Source organism: Penicillium citrinum (genome assembly GCF_028827155.1).
Source record: "Penicillium citrinum strain IBT 23319 chromosome Unknown utg000009l:1.0-4274883.0:1.0-4276374.0, whole genome shotgun sequence".
Classification (NCBI taxonomy): Eukaryota; Fungi; Ascomycota; class Eurotiomycetes; order Eurotiales; family Aspergillaceae; genus Penicillium; species Penicillium citrinum.
Window position 1 is genome coordinate 675,889 of NW_026622694.1, and position 24,194 is coordinate 700,082.

The following is a 24,194-nucleotide window of genomic DNA, read 5'->3' on the forward strand; positions in this document are numbered from 1 at the left end:
TTTTCAACAATTGGCCGGTTGGATTAGTTGGTTATATCGTATCCCGACGCAACGGTGAATTACTGTATGCGGTATAGCGCCCCAGTTGCGGTTTAGCGCCGCCGCCTGGCCGTCCTGCCCTGTGCGTGGTTCTATAAAACCCCCCTTCATCGCCGCCTCCTCTTACGCCGTTCTTTCAATCTTCTGCCCCCCCTCGTCCCGACCATGGCAATGCGGTCCCTCTCCCTGAGGCATTTTTGCCATTGATGCGGACCACCGAGTTCCGTCGCTCCCTGCGTCGTCGGCGCCGAACCGCCAGTCCCTGGCCGTCGCGCGACCCTCCCAGTCGCCCAATTTCCCTCTGTTGCGATCGCAACGCCCGCTGCCTCGAGCAACAGACTCGGCCCGTCACATGTTCGCGGATTGTGGATCGACCATCATTCCTTCTTGCCACTAGGTACCGTCACTGTGCGCTGCCATAGCAAATGCGGAAGGGGATCGCGAATCTGCCTTGAAACCAGCCTGACTTGGAAGCAGCCTGGAGGTTTGCCGAGTGCTGTTGATGGAGGATGGCCGACTTCCATGGTCGGCCATTCTCCCAGAGTTGAACAAAACGGAATCGATCCTCGGAGTCTCGACTCGTATCGGCCAGCAGCTTCCTTACTCGTGAGGGAAATTGAAATGAATACGAAGAACCTACATCCTTTCATCATGATCACAAGATCTCACAATATCCAGATCGAGGCTTCGAATCGACAGACCGACTCACTTCCGGTCACCAAATACGCCTTGTCGCTCTAACTCCTGATGGCGGCACAATTGATTGGCGTGGAGGATAAGTTGGGCCAGCGAGGGCAACATGTTATCATGCATGAATAGCGTCATGCGAATTCGATCCCGGAAGTGGCCGTTTCGCTTTCTCTCTCTGGTGATGGAACGATTGGCAGGCAGAGATCATGGGACAACTACCGTTCATCCATTCTCCTCGAACATCCAGCGGTCTATCGCGCGCTCGCCTTTGAAACCTGCCCGTCCCGATCTTCGTCATACGCTCCCTGTGACCAGAACTTTTGTTGGCAACACAATTCATTGGCAGAGACGATGAGGCTTGCCTGTGCAGCCGGCGCTCGCGGGCACGCGATTCTACTCAGACATGAGCTGCATTGTTAGGATTGATTGGCAGGTATGGGGCGATTGAGCTATATCTCAGTATCCACCGTCTATTTTGGGACTCAGGTTTCTGCCTCGGCCTTTTGAGCGGCGGAACGATTGGAAATCAGCATTGCTCAATGCGCATTGCATGCAGTCGGTTGTCTCAAAAGTTGGAGCAAGCAAGTTGGAACGGGCAGGGACTGGCGATACTTCGTTCTGGGCATGTTGGCCCAGGGTGAGCCTTGGAATCATTGGAGGAGGTGTCTTGATCGGCGGCCAAGGCTTGTTCCATCTAAAATTGGGACCTCTACTCTGTCTGCTCCGTGAGCCCAGCTGTTCACCATGGCATTCACTCTATAAATTTGGACAGACGGCCCGCAAGTTCACCGTTCTTGCAAACTCACCAAGTCCCAAGATCCAAGCAATAGCTTCTCCTCGCGCTCCTCACGCAAGAAACGATCAATTCACATCGATGTCTCGTTCAGTCATGAATGTGAATACCGCTCCAGAAATGGGTATGCGAGCCTTGTTTCCCCCTGTATCTTTTGGGTTCATGGAACGATCTAACGATGTGTAGACTACTTTTCTTTCGGCTCTGCTACAGTGCGAGTTTGTCCCCGTAAGGGTGATGAGCTCGGTTCCGAAAGCAACCCTATAGTGATCAGCGACTCGGAACCTCTTGGATCGCCTTCCAATCCTATTGTCATACCCTGCGATGAATGCAACTTCAGCACTGATAGGTTGCCTGCCCAGCCCTCTTCCGATGCTGACACTGAAATCATGTGCACACAAGAATTTTGGGATGGTGTGATAAGTGATATTGATTCTGACTCACCAAACGAGGATTTGGAGGCTGGCTTCCCTGCTTCGCATCCAGGTTTCGATGAATTCTCGACAGGTGGCCCGCTATCCGCAGGACAGCTGCTGGCTAGAGACAGAAGGGGAACTATGGTATCGACTTTACGCGAAAGCTCCTCTGAGATTTCTGGTGCAGTTCCTGCCAGCCAGGTTCTACCTTATACTTGCTCCAGCCTAGGGCAGAACCACACAGCCAATCAGCTGTCATCAAGGGAGTCCCATGTTGAGAATGTTGGACGGGCTGACCAGATGGAAGATGAAATTGCGCAATTGGGATCGCCGTCAAACACCATCGTATCGCGCACTGAGAATGATGCGACGAGTGATTGTACAACAGAAGAACATGCTGGTTGGTTTGACGTCGATTCTTTTCAGCCAACAGAACTCAGTGCCGATCAGTTAGAGGAGATAGACCTGACTTTGGTTCCTTGTCTCGACGATCCCCCACACAAGAAAGATGACATTCTGGGAGAGGAACAGAGCTGGGTCGATGTGCATGAGCCCGAGGCTGTCGAGCGTCAAGCAGACATGGGTCTCATAGAGATGATAGATTCGAGTTATGCGAACCCTTCCGCCTCGAATCCCGAGAATACCGAAGTGTTCGAACCAATTAGCTCAGAAGACATACGTTACTCTGGTACAGGCTCTCCTGCCCTTCGGTTCGAAAAACTTGAAGACGACCGCTCACTCGATACAGACTCTGCCACAAATGCCAACGATGATATCGTCTCGCCTGAACCGGAAGATGGGGCCCAAGCCGATCTTCGCTCTTCTACCCCCAAGGCCAACGTTGATGTTATCTCACCTAAGTCAGAAGATGGAGACCAGCAAATCGCGAGCCCCATCGTACGCGAAGCGGGCCTCGTTTTGAAACAGAACCAGAAAACCTCTCTCAAACGTAACTTGGGCTTTTCTGAGTGCGAATCCCCTGAAGGTATTAGACGATCGGCACGTGTCGCTAAGAGAGTGAAAGTCTGATAATCTTCAGCTAGACAATTTAGTTCTTTACCGCTATGGGCTTTCTGATCAAGGTCACGATTTCAAAATTAAACAAAGTCGTTTTTCATATATACAAAGAAAGATAACAACCCCCCCCCTCCCACGGACGGAGATGATTGTGAGTGTCAAATTTGGGTTGCGAATTGGTCCCGGTTCTTTATAAATAAATTGTGAAAGAATGTTATGATTTTATCGGTAATATTCGCTCGTCATTCCCATCTAGCCCTACGAGCTGATACTCAATCTGCTCTATCCTGTTTTCCCTCCATCTTGAGACAGGTGTAGTTACTACAGCAGTAAGTAATGCAAAAGTATACAGTGTAAGTATAAGCTGAAAAATCCTGAAATGTCATTAAAATAGAGAGCATTACGACGAAAGCTCCATTCTCGGCATCAATTTTACAGGTCCTCAAATTCTAGTATGTAATCTTCTGAAATTTTTGTCGAACTGACAGGGCGAACTGCGCTTCACTCACCACACCTTTCCATAATCCTCCGATACTGACAGGCTTTCCGTCCGAAACAGTTCTGTAGATCATTCTGAACGGAACAAGATCAACAACAGACTTTTGGTCACAACAAATGATAGACCACTTAATGCCAATATCAATCCAATTGTCTCACGCCCATCTCATGTATCCCGATCTGGTATCTCTCGCTTTCCAAACTCCGGAGCCGAAGCTAGTAGACTATGCGGCCTGTAGATCCGAGGGGATCCCAAAAGCACTGAACAACAAGTACGGAAGTGATATTCCCGAGATTTACAACTTACAGCTGTCAATCTGCCCTTGTCATTGCTGGCCTGCAGATCAACTCGCCTTTTAGCTCGTCACGGAAAATCCCAAGAAGATACGTACTTTTAACTAAATGCTTTGCAATTGTAGAGCGGGGATGGCCTAGCCAATTCTCTTAGCCATAAATAATAGTTTATGAAACATGATGCAAGTAACAATCTTGGAGCACGACGCCGGAGGGTAGTCCTAAAACACGCTAAACAACTCCTGAATGGTTCAATTGGTCCTGATGAGTACTAGTCGATACCGAATACCGATATCTGATATAACCCGACATTTGGTTTAATATCCCTGGAATGATCAGGTATCATCATCTAAGATATCGCCCTATTCCGCTGACTCATCTCTTCTCACAGTCAGCTGGAGTTGAACAAGTCAATAATTTGCTCATCTTCGGAATCGTTGCCTTCTTCTTCGAGAAATCACTTATTTGATTTCCAGGAAATGCGAAGTAAACAGATTCCACGAGCTAGGTTATATAGACCAACAGTGTCATTTTTTGCCGATCTCTCCGCTTGCCGTAATCCGGCAATTTCAGGACGGACAACTGCTAGAACTTCAATGCAGCAACGGAGACCAGAAGCTGAAGTGCCGCTAGAATGTTCGCCACGCCCCCAACTAGTAACACAGCCCAGAAAGTGTACCACTGTAAAGGATTGCGCCTATCGCGCCACAGATCCGTCAGCTTACTAGGTCTCTGACGTCCATTGAACTGCTGGAGTTTCATCAACCGTGGTCCAAGCCTTGGGAAATCATCTCGAGCGCTATACACGTCGCTTTGCTGGAGGTGGCCTTCCACGTTTCGACAGGTGATTGGCCATATCTCGGATGGATAGCTCTGCAAGACCTTGTCGTATGTCTTCCACCATTGACTGCCGCACTCGTACCTGCGTTCGCAGAGATCAGAGAGCATGGTGTCCAAAATTTGTTCTGCGGATGAACTCTTCAACTTGAAGAGCTCTTCACGTGCAACCTTTCTGGACTTGTCATCTTGTCCAAATAAAAGGCGATAGGATAGGATAATCTCTTGTGCTAGACTGACGCAACACTGGTCTTTCTCCTCTGGGGACAGAGGATCGAGTTGTTCATATATACTACCAGCGGTTAGCTTTAGCTTTAGCGACGCTAATAAGGGTTTGTATTAGAATTTTATTATACCTTCGAATCACCGGGCAAACATTATCTCCATGGGTAGCAAGCAACGCACAGAACGAGGGAAAGCGAAACAAGGACAGCCGACGATTAGCTGGATTGAACCGTAGATGCTCATTGATGATATCGACCCATTGAATTGTGACGTGCCCAAAGTAGCGCAACGAGTAGATGTTAAGGCTTGCTTCATACAAGCTATCCGTTTCTCGAGGTCTCGATCCATCTTCCATGCGTTGACTTGAGTGGTCGACCCAGTTCTGTACTTTGAACGCCCGAAAAGTCGTCAATAATGGCCGCCTACATCTGTCTTTTAGTTTGTTGGTGGGGTATTTCAATGTCGATTTGAGGTCGTGCGGCAGGAGGCATATGAAGCCCGGCGGGACAGCCTCTGTGAAGGTCATCTTAGGCCGTGCCACTAGGCTTGACCAGCACAGGACCCCAAAAATGGCAATGTAAAGATAACTCTTATCCTGGACTCGCCCTTTATTCGTTTTCGAGGAGCCACGTTGCTCTTCGAGACGCTCTGCTATGTCGTGTATGCTGACTTCCTGGTATTCTAACTGTGTTACCTGCAACACTGCTAGGCTCCAGTCCCAACAATTCGTGATATTTGTGGGTTTCGTGCAGCACATCAACTCCCAAATCAAGCCAAACGCTGGGTCCATCAATGGTTGGAAGGCGGTATGCTCTAAGTAGTCGCAGTATGATTCGATTCCAGGGAAGATGGTGAGGATTTCTGGCTTGATATCGAACAGTAATCGGATAAATTCCATGCGCTTATCGTAAGTCAATTTCTGAAAGACCGTGTCGGCTTGTGATTCCAGATCCTCCGATTTCTTGCGAGATATTGTCATATGTTGAAGGAGTCGTTGCATTTTGGACCAGCCCGCGGCCAAGAGACACCTGCTTTTGCGTCCAGTCTACTCTGGCCTCTTCACGAGCGAAAATAAATAAGAAAAAAGCCGCCTAGATTGAGACAGGTTGCGGTGGGTAATGCTGGTTGTTCCCTTCAATGACCGGTTGTAAAAGATCCATATATTTTCCGAAACCGTGACTGCGGAACGGATCTGGATATCTAACATTAGTCAACGGGCCACGCCCCTTTTATCTTTACATGCCAAAAATAGTTATATGCTAAACGTGAAGCTGGCGGTTAAAAATGGGGCTGATACTATGCAGGCGCACCATCCTTCAGAAATGACCAACCGGTACGATTCAATCACTGTATCACTCCGCTCTAGAGTCAAGCAACTACCGACCTGCATAGGCTGAGACCAGAACCTTATGGGATGGACCCAACAGTCACACGGACGGCCTGCTTGTGATCATGGCATTGATTATGGTATTTTGAGTGCCTGGCAATGAGCTGGGTGTCATTACGCGCCGTCGGTAACGCTTCAAGGCATGACCAGTCCCCCTCAAGCAACGGCGGCTACAGAGAGTAGATATCGGGCGAATTAAATGTTGAAATTTAGCCGCCAAGTGACCTCTGGATTACCCACATCCCGAAGTGGGCGGGGTGGCTCAAGGACACAGGTGTTTTTGAATTCTAGCTTAGCTAGTGGGAACCTCGGTAATAACAATGCTAATGACGTGTCACACGTGTACGTTGCCAATCAGGCAATATAGATGTACCAATAGCGGCCCCAGCGTTGCAAGGTGTTATTAATTGTTATGCGCCATTGAACAAGGGTTCGGCGCTAAAACCCCTCTCAACCCTCCCTTCTCAACCCTGCCTCACAATACCATCGCTTTCCTAAATTTCCGGCCAATCGATTCACTAAAAGCATCATGGAGTCCCCTGTCTTGTACGTCCGTAGGCTTTCATTTGTGCAACCTCAATTTTGAATAGGACATTATCTAACGCTGCCTTGGCAAGGGCGGACTTCTTTGCCAAACAATGGATGTCAGCGTCCAAGTCTTGCTCAGAACAAATGGAACCCAATGATCGCAGAATAATCAGGAGTTTCCGGACATATGAGGATGTGCAGGAGCATGTTTTTGTCGAGCAAGATGAAGAGACGACCGACGCTGCTTTGCAAGAGCTGGCCATGCTGCAGCCACGACTCATTGAACTCAAGGACTTCAGCGGCTTTTTCGCTACAAAGCTAGGCCCTGTACTTGATACGAGTTTCTTTTGGGGATTGCTTGGCCTATTACTTACAGTAAGGAATGCAACAAAGTTATAGGCGCTCACGTATCTAGTTGTATCTGACAGATCATGTATCAGTTATCCTTACAAAAGGATGAGGCAATACGACGGGTTGTCCAGATGCTTAAAAAAATAAGCAGAAATTGTCACGATTTCATACTTCATTGCCGACAAAGTCCTGCCATCACTCGTGAGGATAAGGAATCCTGTTTTGACATATTTCTAAGAATCACCACATTTCTTGCAGATTCCGTGCATTTCCTACGCAAAGAAAAAGATTTTTCCCAAATGATACATCCCAGCGGTGAGAATATCGCCTCAGTAATTGCCATTTCATCATTACAAGCTGATATTGGCAAAGCAGACTCCTGGATGGAGCTCACTGAGAAATTTAAAACAACCGTAGATGACATTGAGGATACGCTCAATCGCATCGAGCGGGTCGCCGCCATATACCAAAGGCAGTATAAGAGTGACATGGCTTCTTGGGTTTCATACCTCTCACTCTCGCCTGGCGCGTCACGAGACACGGCTCAGCTACCTTGCTTCGTGCTTCCGTCCATACGGACCACCCGATTCTTCGACCGAGATGATGTAATTGAGAAGATTGACAAACATTTCGAAGAGGATGATTCAACACCCTCCCTCCGCTCTCTGTCACTCCATGGTATGGGAGGAGTTGGTAAGAGCCATGTTGCGATGAAATATGTTCAATCAAAACTAGTTACAAAAGACTTTAACGCTGTTTTCTGGATTAACGCGGAAACCCCTGTTTCTATTCAACAAAGCGTTACAGATATTGCTCTTCAGTTGAAATTGCCGGATACAGGACCAGCCAGTCATGATGAAAACCGAATGATTTTCAAAGGCTGGCTGCAGCAGACTGGTACGTTAAGAGTCGCATCCCCGGCCAGTCGAATTGCTGACAAAATAGAATGCAAGTGGATGATAATCTACGATAATGCAGAGACGGTGGAACTCCTTCGAGACTACTGGCCTTTATACGGCAGCAATGGTCGGGCCTTGGTTACAACAAGGAATCATTCATTCGGTTTCGATTTAGCGGACACTGGTCTTGAAATACTCCCTTGGGATGCGGATGCCGGCTCCAAGTTCCTGCTACATCTCCTCGCAGGACACATCAGTGCTGATTTATTGGCGAACGAATCACACTCGGCGTACGACCTCTCTGAAAGGTTAAGTGGTCATGCATTGGCTTTGTCAAATATGTGTGGCTTGATTCATCGTCGTTCATGGTCCATAGCAGAACTTGTTGAGGCTTACGATAGATCTAAGGACTTCAATGACGGGCTGGAAACAGTTTGGAAGCTGTCATTTCAGAGCCTGCGCCATGAATGTTCTGCACTGTTGTCTGTACTTACTTTCTGTGCACCGGACAGCATCCCACAGTCGTTGTTCGAATTCAATGAAGATACAGAAAACCTCACAGATGACATGCTGTGGTATCTTGACTCTAATCTGTTAGTTTTCTCGTATCCGAGCTACACCTAGCATTTGAGTTTTGCTAACAACAATCCCTCAAGCCTGAGCACAATTACAGAGGAGTTGTTGGCCCTCGCGTTGATTAAAAGAGATAGATACAATCGCGTGTTTTCAATTCACCGTCTCATCGCGTCCCAGTTTCGCCGCTTCTTGAACTCCAAGTATCGCCAAAAGTCTTTTTTTGAAGCCTCAATCTTGATATACAATTCCTTTCCAAAGAAGCCCAAGGACCAGAAGTCTACCAGGCCTAACCTCTACAATGTATGGGACAAATGCCAAATTTGGTTGCAGCATGTGCTGCAGCTCAAAAATAGCTTTTTGCAAGAACGAAAACGGGACCCGAATTTCGCTGCCTGCAGAGAGACATGTGAGACATGGGTTCAATGCCAACGGTGAGACAAACCCATGCGAATATACCAGTGAATCATTAGTCCGCTCTTTCTTCCCATTCTCCATATCTTTTAAATTGTATGTGCACTGACTTCCGATTAGTTACCTTCTCGAAACACAGAACTGGCGTGAGCTTGAAGACCTCGTTACCGTTAACAGGATTGCCATAGGGACACTTCCAGAACCAGACAAGGAAATATACTTAATCTCATCTACTGAAATTCACGTTGCCTCGATGTGGGCCTTTCGAGGCCAATTCAAGATGGCCCTCGAGAGTTTATTGATTGCACACAATCTCAAGATGGCACAAAACCCTATCGACCTCCAAAATGTCTGCTGGATTGAAGACAACTTGGCCACTATTTATGCTTGCTTGGGGAATTTTGACACTGCGATTGAATGGATTGAGCGCAGTCGTGCGACATGGAAGGATTGGTCCGAGTTCACTGGCATCGAATTCAAGTGTCCTCCGTTACTGAAGCTCACTCATGGAAGAATTTTAGCCCATGGGGGGGTGGCTCGATGAAGCAAAGATACACTTGGTAGAGGCACTTGAAGGGTTTTTGTCTGCGGAGCCCTTTGTTTGGGCTCCCACAGCTACGTAAGTTCTCCAGGTTATAGACGCAATTGTGCGAGGAAAATAGTAGAACCGATGGAAGCAAGCATTTAACACTAAAATACACAGTTGCAAGTTTACCATAGGACGGCTTCTAATGTTCCAAGGGGAATACGAAGCCGCGGAAAGAATACTTTTAGAATGTCAATCGATATGGCTTAGGGGCGACAAATCTCGCGCTCTAGACTTTAATGGCGTCATTGAATACCAAATGGGTTGTTGCACCTTGATACGAGGGAAAATGGATGTGGCACTGTAAGTTTGAGTGAACTAACGATGATGAGTGCCCTGTGAAGTATTTCTTTACTGATCTTACTGATCATATATTTTTCGTTATTTCAGCCAGCATCTCCAAGAAGCTAGGGTCATTAGTTCCATCCATAAAAATACACATCCTGCTAAGTATGCGCGATGCTTATTCAAGTTGTCTGAGGCACTACGTCAAGTCTCTGGACAGGAGGCTGAGGCTGATGAGCGGCTCAAAGAGGCGCAAAGCTTATACTTCAAGACTATCGGCAATATACGTGCGACAAATGTGGAAAAGCCAGAAGAATTTTCACTCACTGGGTCTGATCAAATGAAGGAGGAAAACTTCAATGCCCTTGTACACATTAGTCAACGGTAGTGAATATCTATGTGGAAGAACAGCACCATTCTAGGCCTTTTGACAAACTCTCTGTGATATCTGTCTTCTCTACCAACCAATTTCTCATTGTGAGCCTGATATAGTAGCTCTATCCAGTCCACTGATGGTTTCTCACGACTGGTGTATACATCTAACAAGCATGCGAGTGGCTTCTAACCCTGATAGATTAAGTAATGCTGCTGAAACCTCTCTGTAATGCATTCTCGAATATAGATGAGCGACTGAATTCATAAAGGGTCTGACATTTAGCTAACATAGACGTTGTTATATGGTTCGATATTACCATATTTTTCTCGAATTTCCTTCCATGGACATCAAGTTGGCAAACAACTCAAAGCCGGCGACATAATTAATTTAGACAGCCCAGAGGCGGCCCAGAAGCGAAGGGCTAGATAATTGCTGACTGGAAGCGAAGACAAACGGCAATTTGTGTCAACTTTGGCGATGTTGCGGGACAGGCTGCGACGCGTCTTAATGTCACTGACAGATTCTAATTCCCTTCTCCATAGCTTCCATTGGGTTAATCCCCATCTTGCGTAGTGCAGTGATTGCTACCGTCCCGGAGCCTATCAAAATCCCACTACTTTATATTGACAATGGAAAACATAACTCAGCAGACCCGATTCCAAGGCAACGCCCATAAGCGCAGAGAGTTCGGGTGTATTTTAGACGGGTTAGCAGCATACGGTTGGCATACACCGGAGTTATGTCAGATTACTGCACTTTGGTCGCATGGCACAAGTTAGGTGACGTTCCGCCAAGATTTTTCTTTTCTTTGCATCTCCTCACCCGCCATTTCCGATGAATTCCATTTGTTTCCTCTCCAAAAACCGCTTCTTTTTCAACTAGAGGATTTAGTGCCTCATGCTTGCGTGGTATCCGTAGCGCAATCCAGGAAAATCAAACAGCCCACTTTCTGAATTAGTCATTAGCGCCTGCAACATTCATCCGTGGACCCCGCCCCTAACCCAGTAGTCGAGATAGGGTCTGATTAGCCAACAATATCACAGCATAAGACTCTCAACTTAATGTTTCGAACCTGCGTTCTCCGCCCTCTCTCACATACTCGTTTTCATCAAACAACGCCCAATGATACCTATGCGTTCTTGAGAATGACAACCCAAGTCCGGAATCAGGTCATCTACGCTCCGTCAAACGAGGCTCCCCGCGGCTCTACATCAGTCTTTCTCGCCGGCACCACCTCCAGAGTTGACGCTCACGACTGGCGCGAGAGTCTATGTACCGCCCTCTCCAACGCACCAGTGACTATTTATAATCCATACCGCGCTGACTGGGATAGCTCATGGCGCGAGGATATCAATTTTGCTCCTTATCACGAACAGGTGGAGTGGGAGCTCGAAAAGCAGGATAAGGCGGATATTGTCGTTATCTACTTCCACCCAGCTACCCAGGCGTCAGTCAGCTTGCTCGAGTTTGGGCTCTGTGCGCGGGCTCCAGGAAAGGCTATTGTAGTCTGCCCCGAGGGGTACTGGAAGAGGGGTAACGTTGAAGTTACGTGCAAGAAATATGGAGTTGAAATGGTAGATAGTGTTGATGGGCTGAGCGAGGTGATTATGAAGAGGTTGTCTGTCGATTTGTGACTCCTTAGTCCGAGCCTCTGAAAAGCGAACGAGTCTGAGCTTTTCAAGATGGCGGATCATTTTAGCATGGCATGTTGCGAGATTTCCTGGTGTCATGAAGCGATAGTATGAGAACCGCCCTGTTGTCCCTGGAATTTTGCTGGCCAAGCATCATTTAAACATCTTGATCGATTGCTGGACCTTTGATGCCACCTTTCCTAAGCTCGTCGTAGTATCTATCAATAGCAGACTGCCATATGCGGCTGGTATGACTCCCTTCGGGTTCCGCGTGCGGGGTGTGAGTATCCCAGAGCAGCTAGCATATTTCGTGAATTTGATTCTCTGAACCCATGTGGTCGATATAGCGAACATGGAACAGGAATAAATGTCTCGTAAAAAGAAAAGGCGGAGTTGGCTTCACCCCAATGCACGACGTAGCCTTGTCGCTCATAAACTAGCCGCTTGGGGTAAAATAGTGCCTCAGGAATAAATCAAGTGGTGGAATTTTATTCATCCGCAAAGTCCAAACACCGTTAGTTCACTTGTTGACCAATGTGCTGATCACGTGCGTGGTGGTCTTCTCGGATTTCCGCTTCATCATTGTCACAAGACTATCAGATTATCATACTCCACTCATGCCGTTGGAGGTAAGCTCACTGGGGTATGTCATAATTGACTGCCAAACGCCTCCAGCGGAGCTCATCAAGGCTGCGAAAGCAGAAGTGGGAGACCGGCTAGCACGTTTTCAAGGTACAGCGTCTGATGAGCACGGCTATGGTATATTGGGATGGGGGCCTCAATGTGCGGCACTATTCGAAACCCAAAAAGAGGTGAGGGTAAAGAAATCAATATACAGAGTTCCATGAGGCTTACTGGCCAGGTCTTCGATCACCCTTTCGTCGTGAGCCAAGTAGGCGAAAATCCGGAGTCGAATTTGTACATGAGAGGTGTCATGTGGCTCATGGAGGAGACAGATTTGAGATATGCGAACCCTTCCGCCTCTAAGCCCAAGAATACCGAAGTGCTCGAACCAACTATCTCAGAAGCCATACACTACCTTGGTACAAGCTCTCCTGCCCTTCGGTTCGAAAAAATTGAAAACGACCACTCACTCGATACAGACTCCTCTGCCACAAAGGTCACCGGTAATATTGTCTCGCCCGAGCCAGAAGATGAGGACCAGCAAGACGCGAGCCCCATCATACGTGAAGCGGGCCTCGTTTTGAAAGAGACCCAAAAATCTTCTCTCAAACGTAACTTGGGTTCTTCTAAGTGGGAACCCCCTGCAGGTATTAGACGATCTGCACGTGTCGCCAAGAGATTGAAAATTTGACCATCTTGAGACAGAAAGCGTATTTAGTGCTTTGTAGTATATAGATACACTGTTCTGAGCTGTTTGATATTGCGACTTCAAAAGAAAATCCATGGATTGGCTTATAGAACAATAGAAAATCAATCTGAGAAGGACAACCATGGCAATCAACGGCTGTGGGGTACGATCTACCCGGCCGGAGGTGAATCGCCCCACATCAATTCCCCTTCGAATCGGAGGAGACTGGCACACTTCTTGGGTGAGTCACGTTTTCTTGGTCATTTTGTACAGATTCCCTGTTCGTCAGCGTGATCTCCTCTTGTCGCCCGCCCCTTTACATTATTCACATATGTTCTTACCCCAGCCGTGACCTACAACACGCTAATCCATCTTGGATTTTAGTAGCCCCTTAGAATTGATCGAAATGACTTGTCACATGTTCACACGATTGATATCCGCACCCGTATTTCATTAGAAATACCTATACAATTGACTTTCAAGACAGCTACTCTTCGTGTCGCTTGTCCCCTCGAAGACCGCACTGACCCCTCCACAATCATTGGAGTACGGCTGAAAGGCCAAAAATACGGAGATGTCCCGAATAGCATTATCGCTGTACTCTGAGGCATCAACAGAGTCATCGCTGGGGGAAGGAGACATTAGGCAGTAAGATACACGACGCGTTATGTTTGAAATATCGTCCATATAAAATCAATTATATAACTGACCTATTCATACTTCTACTTTTCATGAAACACCAACGCACCTCCATATTTTAGCGTTTAAATAACGAAAACACGACCGATTTTACCCACCAAGTGCGGTGCGGTATGCGTTTCTTAAAAGCTAGCCCTGGGCTACTACGGTGCGTTTTGAGGAGCGGTATCTGCAAAATCAGACGCATGCATCCTACCAATATCCAGATCACGGTGGTGATTCAACCCTTCGATGCTATTCTACAAACGCAACATCATAAGCGAAATTGTATAACAAGAGGCCGAAGACGCGGAGACATGACATAACTAGCTCGGTCTTGTCAATGTATTCTGTTGCATATCATCAATGCATGCAGGCAGACTAAGATCTATAGTGATAGATAATGTCAACGTTTGTACATATCGTAAATGTTTCCCGTGCGCTTCTCCTGAGAACTTTTGCCAGCTGCTTCTACCACTGCCTTGTCCTTCTCATCTTTTGCCTCTTGCTTGTTTTGCTTGCGCTTTTCCTGGGAGCTCTTCCCAGCCGCATCGGCCGCTGCCCTGTCCTGAAACCCTTTAGGGGGAACAAACGTCTTATCAGACATGGTGATAGAAGATTGTGGATTCTCTGAAGGTTTTTTACTTTAGTTAGTTGTAGACGATGCGGCGTATTTCTAACAACACACCTGTAAAACAGCGAAATGAATCGACCCTCAGGGAAGGTTTGAAATATATAGCTTGCTTCGAGGGCGCGGTTGTGGAAAATTTGCAGCTGGATTGGGGAGAGAGCCTTTTCTACTTCCTAGACCTCGAAGGGGCGTACAACCTGGGTTTTTATATTCATACGAAGATGGACAGAGCACGAGGGATGAGTGACTGTGCCTTCCTCGACTCAACCTCCCACTCAACCTCCAACCCTGCAGATGGCGCTTCGTTGATTCGAATGGAAGACTCTGGCCAATATGATCCTTGCTCTGAGACATGATTCTTGCAGATCTATTTCTATTTTTTTGCTCCAAGCAGCATATCCAACCTGAGCTAAACGCTGGCAACATGCAAGATGCAGCCCAGCTAGCAGGTTGATTCGTATGGCGAACGCAAGGCAGACTAGGCATACAGAAAGGCCAAAACCGCGTCGGCCTTAGCGCCGAATATGATATGGTGGGCAATATGACTGGTGGTGCTATACGTCCATAATGGGAATGTGATGGGAGATGTGATGGGTAATAATAGACAAAAGGCTAGGTGATATGGTTCGGGACTACTGTTATCCCGATGAAAAGTACTTTTATTATTATCATGTGACCTGTCCCTGATAGCTGGTTTGGATACTGTCCCCCTTATATTTGTCCATTCACCACAGCAATTTATGTCATCTAAAAGGTGCTGAAAATTTCTGTCTTCCTCAAACAATCTCCTCATTCATACCTCTCAAAATGCCCACATGTAAACCTTACGACGATGTTGCCTGGGCAATAAGCTCCCAGATCTGGAGGGACTGGCCAGAACTTCTTCGCACTGATGGAGACATCTACAATGACATCGGAATCATTCTTTCTGAAGAGTTTAGCGACCTTCAATGGGAACTTTTTGAATTCCTCTCCACTGGTGGTTTCAATGTCTGTTTCAAGATGAATTTTACCAATAACTTTTGCGCTGTCATACGGTTCCCACTGCCGGGTGCTGTGATGTTTCCCGAAGAAAAAGTTCGCAACGAGGTCTCTGCTATGCAATTTATTTTGGAGAAAACCTCAGACAAAATGCCCATTCCAGTGCCCTCTGTCTTTCGCTCGGTAGAGACAAAAGAGAGTACTTCAGACCTGGGGCCTTTTATCATAATGAACTATATTCAACACAAAGAAAGCATGAGTGATCTTCTTGAAACCCCGGGACGCCAAGCAGGAGACAATCCTGTACTTAATCCAGGCCTTGAGCTGGTTAGGCTGGAATCTCTCTACAAAGAACTGGCCAAGATTTCTCTTTCGCTGGCGACACTTTCTTTGAGCCGGATAGGATCCCTGCACAAGAATAACAATTCAATATGGGAAGCGTCATGTCGGCCGTTATCCTACTCTATGAACGAAATTGTTCAGTTAGGGACGCTCCCGCGATCAGAACTACCGACTACCACATATGACAAAGCTTCGTCATACTTTGAAGCCCTGGCGGAGTTGCATCTTTCACACCTCAAAAGCCAAAGGAATGAGGCAGATATTGAGGCAGATGTTGACATTGACGTCTTAGCAGATAATTTCCGGCGCAAATTTGTTGCTAGGTTTCTCTTCCGAAAACTGGTTCGAGACCCGGAGCAAAGGCAGCAATGGATATTGCAGGATAATGGCCCATTTCCAGTATGGTGTGACGATTTTCGACCCGAAAATGTTCTAATTGACGAAACCGAGAAAGTTATTGGAGTCGTCGATTGGGAGTTTACCTATGCTGCTCCGGTTGAATTTACGTATGCACCACCTTGGTGGCTGCTTCTTAAAAAGCCAGAAGATTGGCCCGGAGGCCTGGATGAATGGTGTGCAGAGTATGAGAAACCACTTCAGACGTTTCTTGGGGCAATGCGGAAATGCGAGGATGAGGCAATCCAGAAAGACCAGCTAATTGAGAGCCAGCGGCTGTCTAGTCAGATGCGGGACAGCTGGCAGAGTGGAAACTTCTGGATCATGTACGCTGCAAGGCACAATTTTGCTTTCGATGCCATATACTGGGAAAAGATTGATCAGCGGTTCTTTGGGAAGACACAAAATGCAGACGACAATAATTGTGATGTTTGGCGCAATAGGCTTCATCTCTTAGAACCTGAAGAGAAGAATCTTATGGAGGAATACGTGGCTTTGAAGCTCAAAGAGAGGAGCATAGGGCGTCTCACTTGGGATCCAGATGAGTACACTGTAGGATGGATTCAACGGATGAAGGAGATTAGGTGGAAGGAGATGAAAAGGGAAGAAAAGGAAAGGGTAGAGAGGGAGAGGATGGATCTGTGCTGAATCGTAACTAAGACTTAGGCTTAAGCTCTGGTGCTACCGAGACCATGCCTCTCCTTCGATATACAGTATCGCTGCAGAATGAGTCGACGCTTCAACGTAGTGCGATGAAAGTCTATGATCAAAGCACGTCCGAGCTCTTCGCTCCAAAGGATGTTCTCTGGCCGGAGATCTTCATAAATTTGCGCACCAGATCAAGTAGCTTGCTTTGTTCTTCTATGGCATTACTATGTTGTTCCAAATTGTATAAAAAGTGTTACACGGTAATTTTGATTGGGGTAAATATTCCTATTGAGCAAATTCATTCATAAGTATTGACAAATATCTATTCTCACATCCCAAGAAAAACCATCGACCTTATCTATCAGCTATCTTAGGAATACTCATGGCAGACACATCATATTTAGCATGATGTAGAGATCGAAGAGGACTGGCGACCGGTTTCTGCACTTATGTGAAGTATGGGAACTGGAGGAAATGATTGAGGCCCAATGACGAGAAAGCAATACCTGCACTAGCGCATCGCCTGGCGTCTCGTGCCCGGCCCGTGCCTAGAACGATTCTTCGATCAAGTGTAGGTTGGACGCAATATGCTAAATAAAAAGACTTGGTGCAGCCAATAATCTTGTTTCAGTGGCCGCCGGGCCTCCAAGCCTTGCTGTGATTACTCCCTCTTATGACAGAATGCACGTCTGTGCGTGTCGAGGCGCAGCGGACGCAGTCTCATGCAGCGATGTGAGCCTGTTCTTGGCATTAGCCCCAGGGCTAATGCCAAGACCGAATGCCACTTTATCTACGACGTTCCCCCGTAGATCTCGCGTTCCATTTGCTATCCATCTGCTTAGCTGGTCAGCATGTCTCTACTTGAAGATGTCCTGCACGCTGCTTCTGTATTATCTTCAAATTTGTCTAATGTGGACCCCCAAGACCTGCTCCCACACCATCGAGATAGGTTGCAGTCAGCATTTCAAATTTTGGAGCAAACACTCAGCTCACCGTCTCTACGTTCAACACAACATCATGAATCGACGCATTTAGCAGAACCGATGCTAGATCTCCCCGACGTAACAGTTATACCACAATCTGAACACCGTTTGGCAACAAGCGAACCTCAAAGACAACATGAAAATTCGGAGAATCCGAACGCGCAGACTCTAAGCCTGAATGACCTTCAAACAACACTATCAAACCAGGACGAAGTGGACCAGGAATCGTCACAGCCGTTGCCGGAGCAGCTCGATGAAGTGCAGTTATTCATGGAAAGCCTTCAACGCCATTCCAAAAAAATACATGCCTTTGCGAAGAAGGATGTAGAAGAACCTATCTCTAGACGGAGTAATTGGTCAGGGCAGGATCCTCGACTTGTCGACATCGACATCTCCGAACGTCGTACTTCAACAAGCGGAAAATTTCGTGCCTGGCTAGGCAGATATTCATTTGCCGAAGATTATCTGGCCTGGGTAGAAAGTACCTACAGATGTCCTCGCGATTCCATCTTGATTTTGAACGAAAAAGACGCCGATAAAAGAGGGCAGGGCCACATAACCGAGTTTATGTCTCTTAATAATCTAGCCGGAGAAAAAGCACACAAGGCAATTCGCTATGGGTTGAAGTACATTTCGTTTGAGCATGTCTACGGTGATGCTGGGGTATCTGTCTTGCTCTGCCATATGTTTACCGCGTTCAGAAACCTATCATACGCGCAATTTGGATCATTAGCCAAAGCCATTCGAGAGTCAACGGAATGGTCCAATCTAGCGAAGGCCAAGTCTGATTGGCTACGCCAATGCCGCCTTATTTATAATGAAGACAACGGTAGGTCGAATATAGCTTCGAGAAAGACTAGAGCTCACGAGTCTTAAGTGCATTATCAGGCCCAATTTCTTACTCGAAAGCGTTCCCTCGAGGTCGGTTTGACAACAGAGCAATCTCGGAATAAGCGAAACGAAACCAATAATGCTTTCGCAAGTCGCGACGTGCCCCCAAACAACGATGCCTTTATTTCACGACCTCAAGTAGATCCAAACCCATCCCAAACAGCAAATAACCGCAACGGCGAGAAGCAAACACCTATTACTGATGAGGACTTGTGGCCGAATTTTGATCCTTGGGAAGACCTGGGCATTTTTGAAGGGTTTGATCTTGATCTTTGGCAAGAAGATTTTGGTTCTATTGAAAACCCTCAGTTCTCTTTCAACCCGGAACAGGAGGCTGAAGTGACTAGAGGTAATACCGGGTTCGAGACTTCCTCTGCATCCCATGCAGATAGCCGTGTACTTTCGTCACACGAGAGGGTTGGCATCCAAGTCCATTCTCCTCTATTTAACACGCCTTTGACACAAACAGTATGCTAAAATACATTGATGAACTGATAAATTTATCTGGAAATTGGCTATTTATATTCATCTTTTATCTCGAAACCGATGAACACAACGTCAATATTTTCACCGGCTAGCGTCGGCCGAGGACCCTCGATATAGCAATATTTATCTGGTGGTGATTCGCCGCCAGTTGAGAGAGTTGAGATTCCATTTATTGGGATCATCAAGATTCGTTTTGCCGGGTAAAGATAATTCAATATGTTTGCACCCTTGACGAAATGTCGAACGGTACAGCCAACCACCTGCAAGAGTGATCAGCAGCCTATTCTTGAACAGGGAAAATTGAAGACTTTACGTTGAATCCTTGATTTCCGAGTTCTTGTTGCATCTGTTGTCGAAGAGACTCCACATTTTCATTGAATTCCTTGCCCCCATACTGCCACCCACTCGCGTTCTTCTTCAAATGAATCGTCTGTCCATTCGCAATTTGTTTCCTTATACCATCAAGTATTTGCTTTGTAGCCTCCGAGGCTGGTTCGAGTCGCATTTCGGGAAGAGGTCACTGTGCGAAGGCTGTGACAGGATTCATATTATGATAAAGGGAAGCTGGAATGAAAATGGAGGGATTCAATCTGCAGAGGTGCCCGAAAGCCCGCGCTCGCATGGCTGGAGCGGGGCATTCATCCACGTGATAACGAGTCACGTGATGACATAGAGAAATCAGAACTTCTTTCGCCCGGATTGTACATAACCAATGGGACGATCTCAACCTATTCACAGCCGGGTAATTTCTAATGTGCTCTGGATCGGCTACATAGTGTGTAATTGATAAACATTAGCCTATCAAACGAGTCATCAATACACCGTTATTTTCGAGTCTGACAGGAGAATAGAAAAGAGAAGAGAGCCGAGATTTTGGCATCAACAGTCAAGATATCACCGACTGGAGCTACGATAACTCCCCGAAAGAATTGTAATAAAGGCTCGATGTATCCTTCATCAGCAATAATGCATGATGCAAAGACCGTTCAGTTGGTTTAAAAGCTTTCAGGTTTGAATTGATATCCCGCTCATGTGGTGATATTAGGTTGAAAATTATTATCAACAAATTATAATTCGAAGCTCTAGTCTAGTCTAGTCTCTTCAAGCACGGTTTCCTTTTAAGCAAATCAATTCTGCTGTGTATGAATATATGACATGCCATCAACAAGCCATGATTACAAAATACCTTTGCTTAGTCCTGCGGAAGTAACTCCTGGCTAATTCCAAGGTTTCTTCAGTTGTAGCCCCGTACAAGGCCTCATCCAAAGGCTCGATTTTAATGAGGCATTAATGCTCTCCTGATTGTGTAGATGTAAACAAGAAGAAATATGTCAGCAAAGTATTCGCAAAATCTAGCTTATTACGAATATGGGTTGTTGGTGCATTCAAGCTGGATCTTCCTAAGCTTCTGCTCAGACTTCTACGTTGGTATTTTGGTTTAGCTAGCACAATACATCCATATATATTAGACAACCATCTTCTCTGAAATCTCACCAGCTGTTTTTGTTTTCGTTTGGAAGAACCCTTCAATCGTACTTAACCTTTGAACGCTCTGAGCATAACCATCATGTATTTTCTCACATCTTTCATGCGATATATATTCTGCTGTGCTTACCCAGACACTCAAGATCCACCGGGGGCTCTAGGCGCGGTACAGGATGACAACCAGGGGAATATTATCAGATATGAGCATTTTTATAAGTTCGACATCTTTGGACAAGGACCCTGGCGTGATTGTATGGTTCTTGGTGAACCCCAACCGCCCCAAGTTAGTACCTTGGCCACACTTTCATTCGTATCCGGCTTCTAACTAATTTATGTACTACCTAGAGCATTTATCCAATACTAGGACATCAAGACATCATTAAATCTGGCTCTAACCACTATAAGAGCTTTAAAGCTGGTCACAAACATAACCAATCGTCTGCTGCCGAAACCGATACTCCAGAACCTGGCTATGAATTCACTCAAGCCTTGCATGGTTTCGAAACTTGGATGAGGCACCAAAGGAACAAAACATCCCGGTCATCCCTTACAGATACTATCATTCTACCATCACGCAGTTCACTGTGTGAGTTGAAAAGAAATTACAAATTGTAGTCACTGCGATCGCCACAAATTTCAATAGCTATACCATGAATGCTAGGATGAGTGTCTTGTTAAATGAGGCAAAGACCACCTGGCTCTTTGAAAATACCACCGGGCTTTTTTCAAATGTATTTTAGGGCTATAGGATAAATTCCCTGGATATCAGACAGCAAGGTTCAGTAAACGAAATAAACAAAGTTCAAAACTTGACTATTCTAGAACGCGACTTCAGTTTGTTCCCTTATGATAGCTATATAACCGTATACAATCTTTAGTCTTGATTTAATTTGTCCCTTGGTTAAAGGTGAATGACACTCTAGTATTCCACAATTAAGTACTCTTATCTTTGGACTTAGGAAAACTTCCCCTCACTGAGGGTACTTTGCACTTTTTCTGGCACTCTAGGCAAGAAGAATCACACGGATGTCCGAACAACTGAGACCTGGTTTCTCCCTTGGTGCAGTTTGCGGAATTGCAAAAAGGTCCAATATATCTTCGTTTCCCACAGGGCCATTCATGCCATTGAATCCAGCACATCCTGTTTTGAAAGGGCAAACGACAGAAGCTTTCACGCTCAAAGTTAGCTTTCAACAGTGTTATGTATTCAAGAAACATACAAATTGGATCCAGTGATCTTTCTACTAGTATTATGAATGGACTTGTGGATTGGTTTTGAGTTGGAATTTCTCTCACACGCCGAGTCTGAAAGGCAACATACGTCTCTACCTATTTAAATACCTCCTAACTCGTCCGTACTCTGTATTGTGCATCATAATATGCTCTGAAATTGCAGGTTGAGCAACACCTGGGCAATAAGCGTTTATCCTGCGTTTGTCTCTACCTTCGAATGACTAATTGACACATAACACGCCCCAGAATTCAATATCACTTTAGAGGTACATATGAACCTCCTCTTTGCCTCAAAAGAAAATTTTCTTTGAGATATCTAGAAGGGAAGCTCCCACAGCCCCATAGAGCATATCGAGCGAGGCTAGTAAACTGTGCATCTATGTAAGCTGACAGGTCAAGAACTTCAAAATCCCTTCACAAATTATTAATCATGGATTATCCTTCTCGGAACGATATTTTTGATCTTCGTCCATATTTTGAAACGCAATCTTCAGGTAATTTTTACGTGCAATTCCTTGAAAATTATGTGCTAAAGACTTTTTAAAGTTGTGTGTGTGGATGAGACAGGGATGAGGCTTGTACCTCTGAATGAAACCCTAGCGAAAACATGCGAGCGGCTCTTTGGAGCGAAAATAAAAATGGGGCTAGACCCCGAACATGCATATATCGGTATTCTCAGTATATCATCAGTCATGTCTCTTGGCCATCCAGACCGGAAAATGCTCTATGATACATTATGGACTCGGCTTTCCTATCAGATGTATGCGATTTCGGAGGGCAGTACCTTGGCCTGGATTGCAGTCGCAATGCAACAAAATGCCTATGTCCGCTATGATGGCGTGAAACTTTTTCTTTTGGAAGATACGACCATTCCAATGACCAAAGGACTGTTGCAGTCCATAGCCCACATCAACGGCGAAATATGGACAGCAGAGGTTTGTCTTGGGAACTTCGATGTCAAGTCCATTATTGGAACCTTGAAATTTATTATATCTCACTTTCAGCTACTACCAGCTGAGCCTTCTTTCGGATTTCCTAGTTGGAGTATATATTCTTCGACGGGATTCGTTGTCCACTGGTCTCAGACGGGGGCCACAGCAGGAAATGTATCGAGCTCTATACATTGCTCTGCATGTAGTCGATCATTCCAGGACGAGCTGAAATTCAGACAACATAATGTCCAGGTCCATCATATTACGCCTCCCATCTCCTTCAATGGATATCCTCAATGCTGGGACTGTGCAGGAATGCCCTTTGCCACAGAACAGTCACTTCGCAATCATGACATACATAAACATGCATATAAGTCATTTGGACACTCGTACGCGAGGGTAAAGCATCAGGAATATTGATCTTTTGGGATTGGATCATACTGGCATCAAAAAAAGCACGCAGACACTATCCTAGAATTTGGCACTATTGAATTACATAGTTTCATAGCCCACAATTCGTTGCTTTTAGTCATGATAATTGTGGCGTAGAACCAGAAGCACGGACTATACAGGATCTTTTATAGCGGTGGGAAATCGCTTCAGTTAATAATTCATTTATATTCGCATAGACCTCTGCTTTAAAATGTCAATCGCGACGCCCAAGCCCGAGACTGCAAAATTGATAGAAATTATAGAGCAGTTCTGTAAGTCAGACATCAAAACAACACTATCCTTCGCTCTTGCTGATTATATAGACCTTGACATGAATCACCCAGAATTCCAAATTTGTTACCATGTTGTCGCTTGTTATGCCTTATACTCGCGATACCAATGCGAATGCTTGATCAATGCTGGCATTCTACACAATGCTCTCATTGATTGTATTGGATACGCACCCAAGAGCCTACTTGAAAGTCTGACGAGAGTCAGTAACGCTGAGGCGAGCTGTGAATGCATTATTTTGCTCTACAGCCTTTTGACACTGGATTTCATGCCCCCTGGGGAACTTCGTTTGCCAATAAAGAGAATATTGCATTCGTCAAATGGAGATGATCTTGAACAACATACTTTGAACAGCTTGAATGAAGAAGATAGTCTTTTGCTACAGTCTCAGTTGGCAAGAATCTAACGACCTCGAACCTTGGAAATCCTCATTCCAGGCTGTTTGGCCTATCTCTGGCTGTTGAAGATAGCCGTGAGGCACAAATTGAATTTCTCCCATGAACCATCCAAAATTCAATTTCCTTATTGCTTAGCAATATCAGTGCGTTTGAGGACACTACTTCATATGCTAAATACTAGGAATATTACTAAGATCCACCACATTTTTAAGACATAGCTTCTCTGCTAGATCGTT

The 24,194-nt window shown here is 45.9% G+C and overlaps 11 protein-coding genes across 11 annotated transcripts; 7 read left to right on the forward strand and 4 right to left on the reverse strand.

Moving 5' to 3' along the window:
- Positions 1-442: 442 nt before the first annotated feature.
- Positions 443-840, reverse strand: N7469_009715 (uncharacterized protein; the record flags this gene model as incomplete). Its single annotated transcript, XM_056648620.1, has 2 exons — positions 443-638; positions 749-840. 2 exons carry the CDS (start codon positions 838-840, stop codon positions 443-445), a joined length of 288 nt encoding a protein of 95 aa, XP_056495751.1.
- A 763-nt stretch (positions 841-1,603) lies between these two features.
- N7469_009716 (uncharacterized protein) lies at positions 1,604-2,967 on the forward strand (the record flags this gene model as incomplete). Its single annotated transcript, XM_056648621.1, has 2 exons — positions 1,604-1,646; positions 1,709-2,967. The coding sequence occupies 2 exons, from the start codon at positions 1,604-1,606 to the stop codon at positions 2,965-2,967; spliced, it is 1,302 nt and encodes a 433-aa protein (XP_056495752.1).
- Positions 2,968-4,332: 1,365 nt separating this feature from the next.
- On the reverse strand, positions 4,333-5,788 carry N7469_009717 (uncharacterized protein; the record flags this gene model as incomplete). Its single annotated transcript, XM_056648622.1, has 2 exons — positions 4,333-4,876; positions 4,941-5,788. The coding sequence occupies 2 exons, from the start codon at positions 5,786-5,788 to the stop codon at positions 4,333-4,335; spliced, it is 1,392 nt and encodes a 463-aa protein (XP_056495753.1).
- A 937-nt stretch (positions 5,789-6,725) lies between these two features.
- N7469_009718 (uncharacterized protein) lies at positions 6,726-9,505 on the forward strand (the record flags this gene model as incomplete). The annotated part of the gene is made up of 6 exons (XM_056648623.1): positions 6,726-6,742; positions 6,787-7,064; positions 7,334-7,972; positions 8,021-8,567; positions 8,631-8,981; positions 9,082-9,505. 6 exons carry the CDS (start codon positions 6,726-6,728, stop codon positions 9,503-9,505), a joined length of 2,256 nt encoding a protein of 751 aa, XP_056495754.1.
- Positions 9,506-9,836: 331 nt separating this feature from the next.
- Positions 9,837-10,220, forward strand: N7469_009719 (uncharacterized protein; the record flags this gene model as incomplete). The annotated part of the gene is made up of 2 exons (XM_056648624.1): positions 9,837-9,850; positions 9,938-10,220. 2 exons carry the CDS (start codon positions 9,837-9,839, stop codon positions 10,218-10,220), a joined length of 297 nt encoding a protein of 98 aa, XP_056495755.1.
- Positions 10,221-11,353: 1,133 nt separating this feature from the next.
- N7469_009720 (nucleoside 2-deoxyribosyltransferase domain-containing protein) lies at positions 11,354-11,842 on the forward strand (the record flags this gene model as incomplete). Its single annotated transcript, XM_056648625.1, has 1 exon — positions 11,354-11,842. The coding sequence occupies one exon, from the start codon at positions 11,354-11,356 to the stop codon at positions 11,840-11,842; it is 489 nt and encodes a 162-aa protein (XP_056495756.1).
- Positions 11,843-12,620: 778 nt separating this feature from the next.
- Positions 12,621-13,154, forward strand: N7469_009721 (uncharacterized protein; the record flags this gene model as incomplete). The annotated part of the gene is made up of 1 exon (XM_056648626.1): positions 12,621-13,154. The coding sequence occupies one exon, from the start codon at positions 12,621-12,623 to the stop codon at positions 13,152-13,154; it is 534 nt and encodes a 177-aa protein (XP_056495757.1).
- Positions 13,155-14,235: 1,081 nt separating this feature from the next.
- N7469_009722 (uncharacterized protein) lies at positions 14,236-14,436 on the reverse strand (the record flags this gene model as incomplete). The annotated part of the gene is made up of 1 exon (XM_056648627.1): positions 14,236-14,436. One exon carries the CDS (start codon positions 14,434-14,436, stop codon positions 14,236-14,238), a length of 201 nt encoding a protein of 66 aa, XP_056495758.1.
- An 831-nt stretch (positions 14,437-15,267) lies between these two features.
- On the forward strand, positions 15,268-16,827 carry N7469_009723 (phosphotransferase family protein; the record flags this gene model as incomplete). Its single annotated transcript, XM_056648628.1, has 1 exon — positions 15,268-16,827. The coding sequence occupies one exon, from the start codon at positions 15,268-15,270 to the stop codon at positions 16,825-16,827; it is 1,560 nt and encodes a 519-aa protein (XP_056495759.1).
- Positions 16,828-17,678: 851 nt separating this feature from the next.
- On the forward strand, positions 17,679-19,178 carry N7469_009724 (uncharacterized protein; the record flags this gene model as incomplete). Its single annotated transcript, XM_056648629.1, has 2 exons — positions 17,679-18,639; positions 18,688-19,178. The coding sequence occupies 2 exons, from the start codon at positions 17,679-17,681 to the stop codon at positions 19,176-19,178; spliced, it is 1,452 nt and encodes a 483-aa protein (XP_056495760.1).
- A 38-nt stretch (positions 19,179-19,216) lies between these two features.
- N7469_009725 (uncharacterized protein) lies at positions 19,217-19,692 on the reverse strand (the record flags this gene model as incomplete). The annotated part of the gene is made up of 2 exons (XM_056648630.1): positions 19,217-19,447; positions 19,501-19,692. The coding sequence occupies 2 exons, from the start codon at positions 19,690-19,692 to the stop codon at positions 19,217-19,219; spliced, it is 423 nt and encodes a 140-aa protein (XP_056495761.1).
- Positions 19,693-24,194: the final 4,502 nt, after the last annotated feature.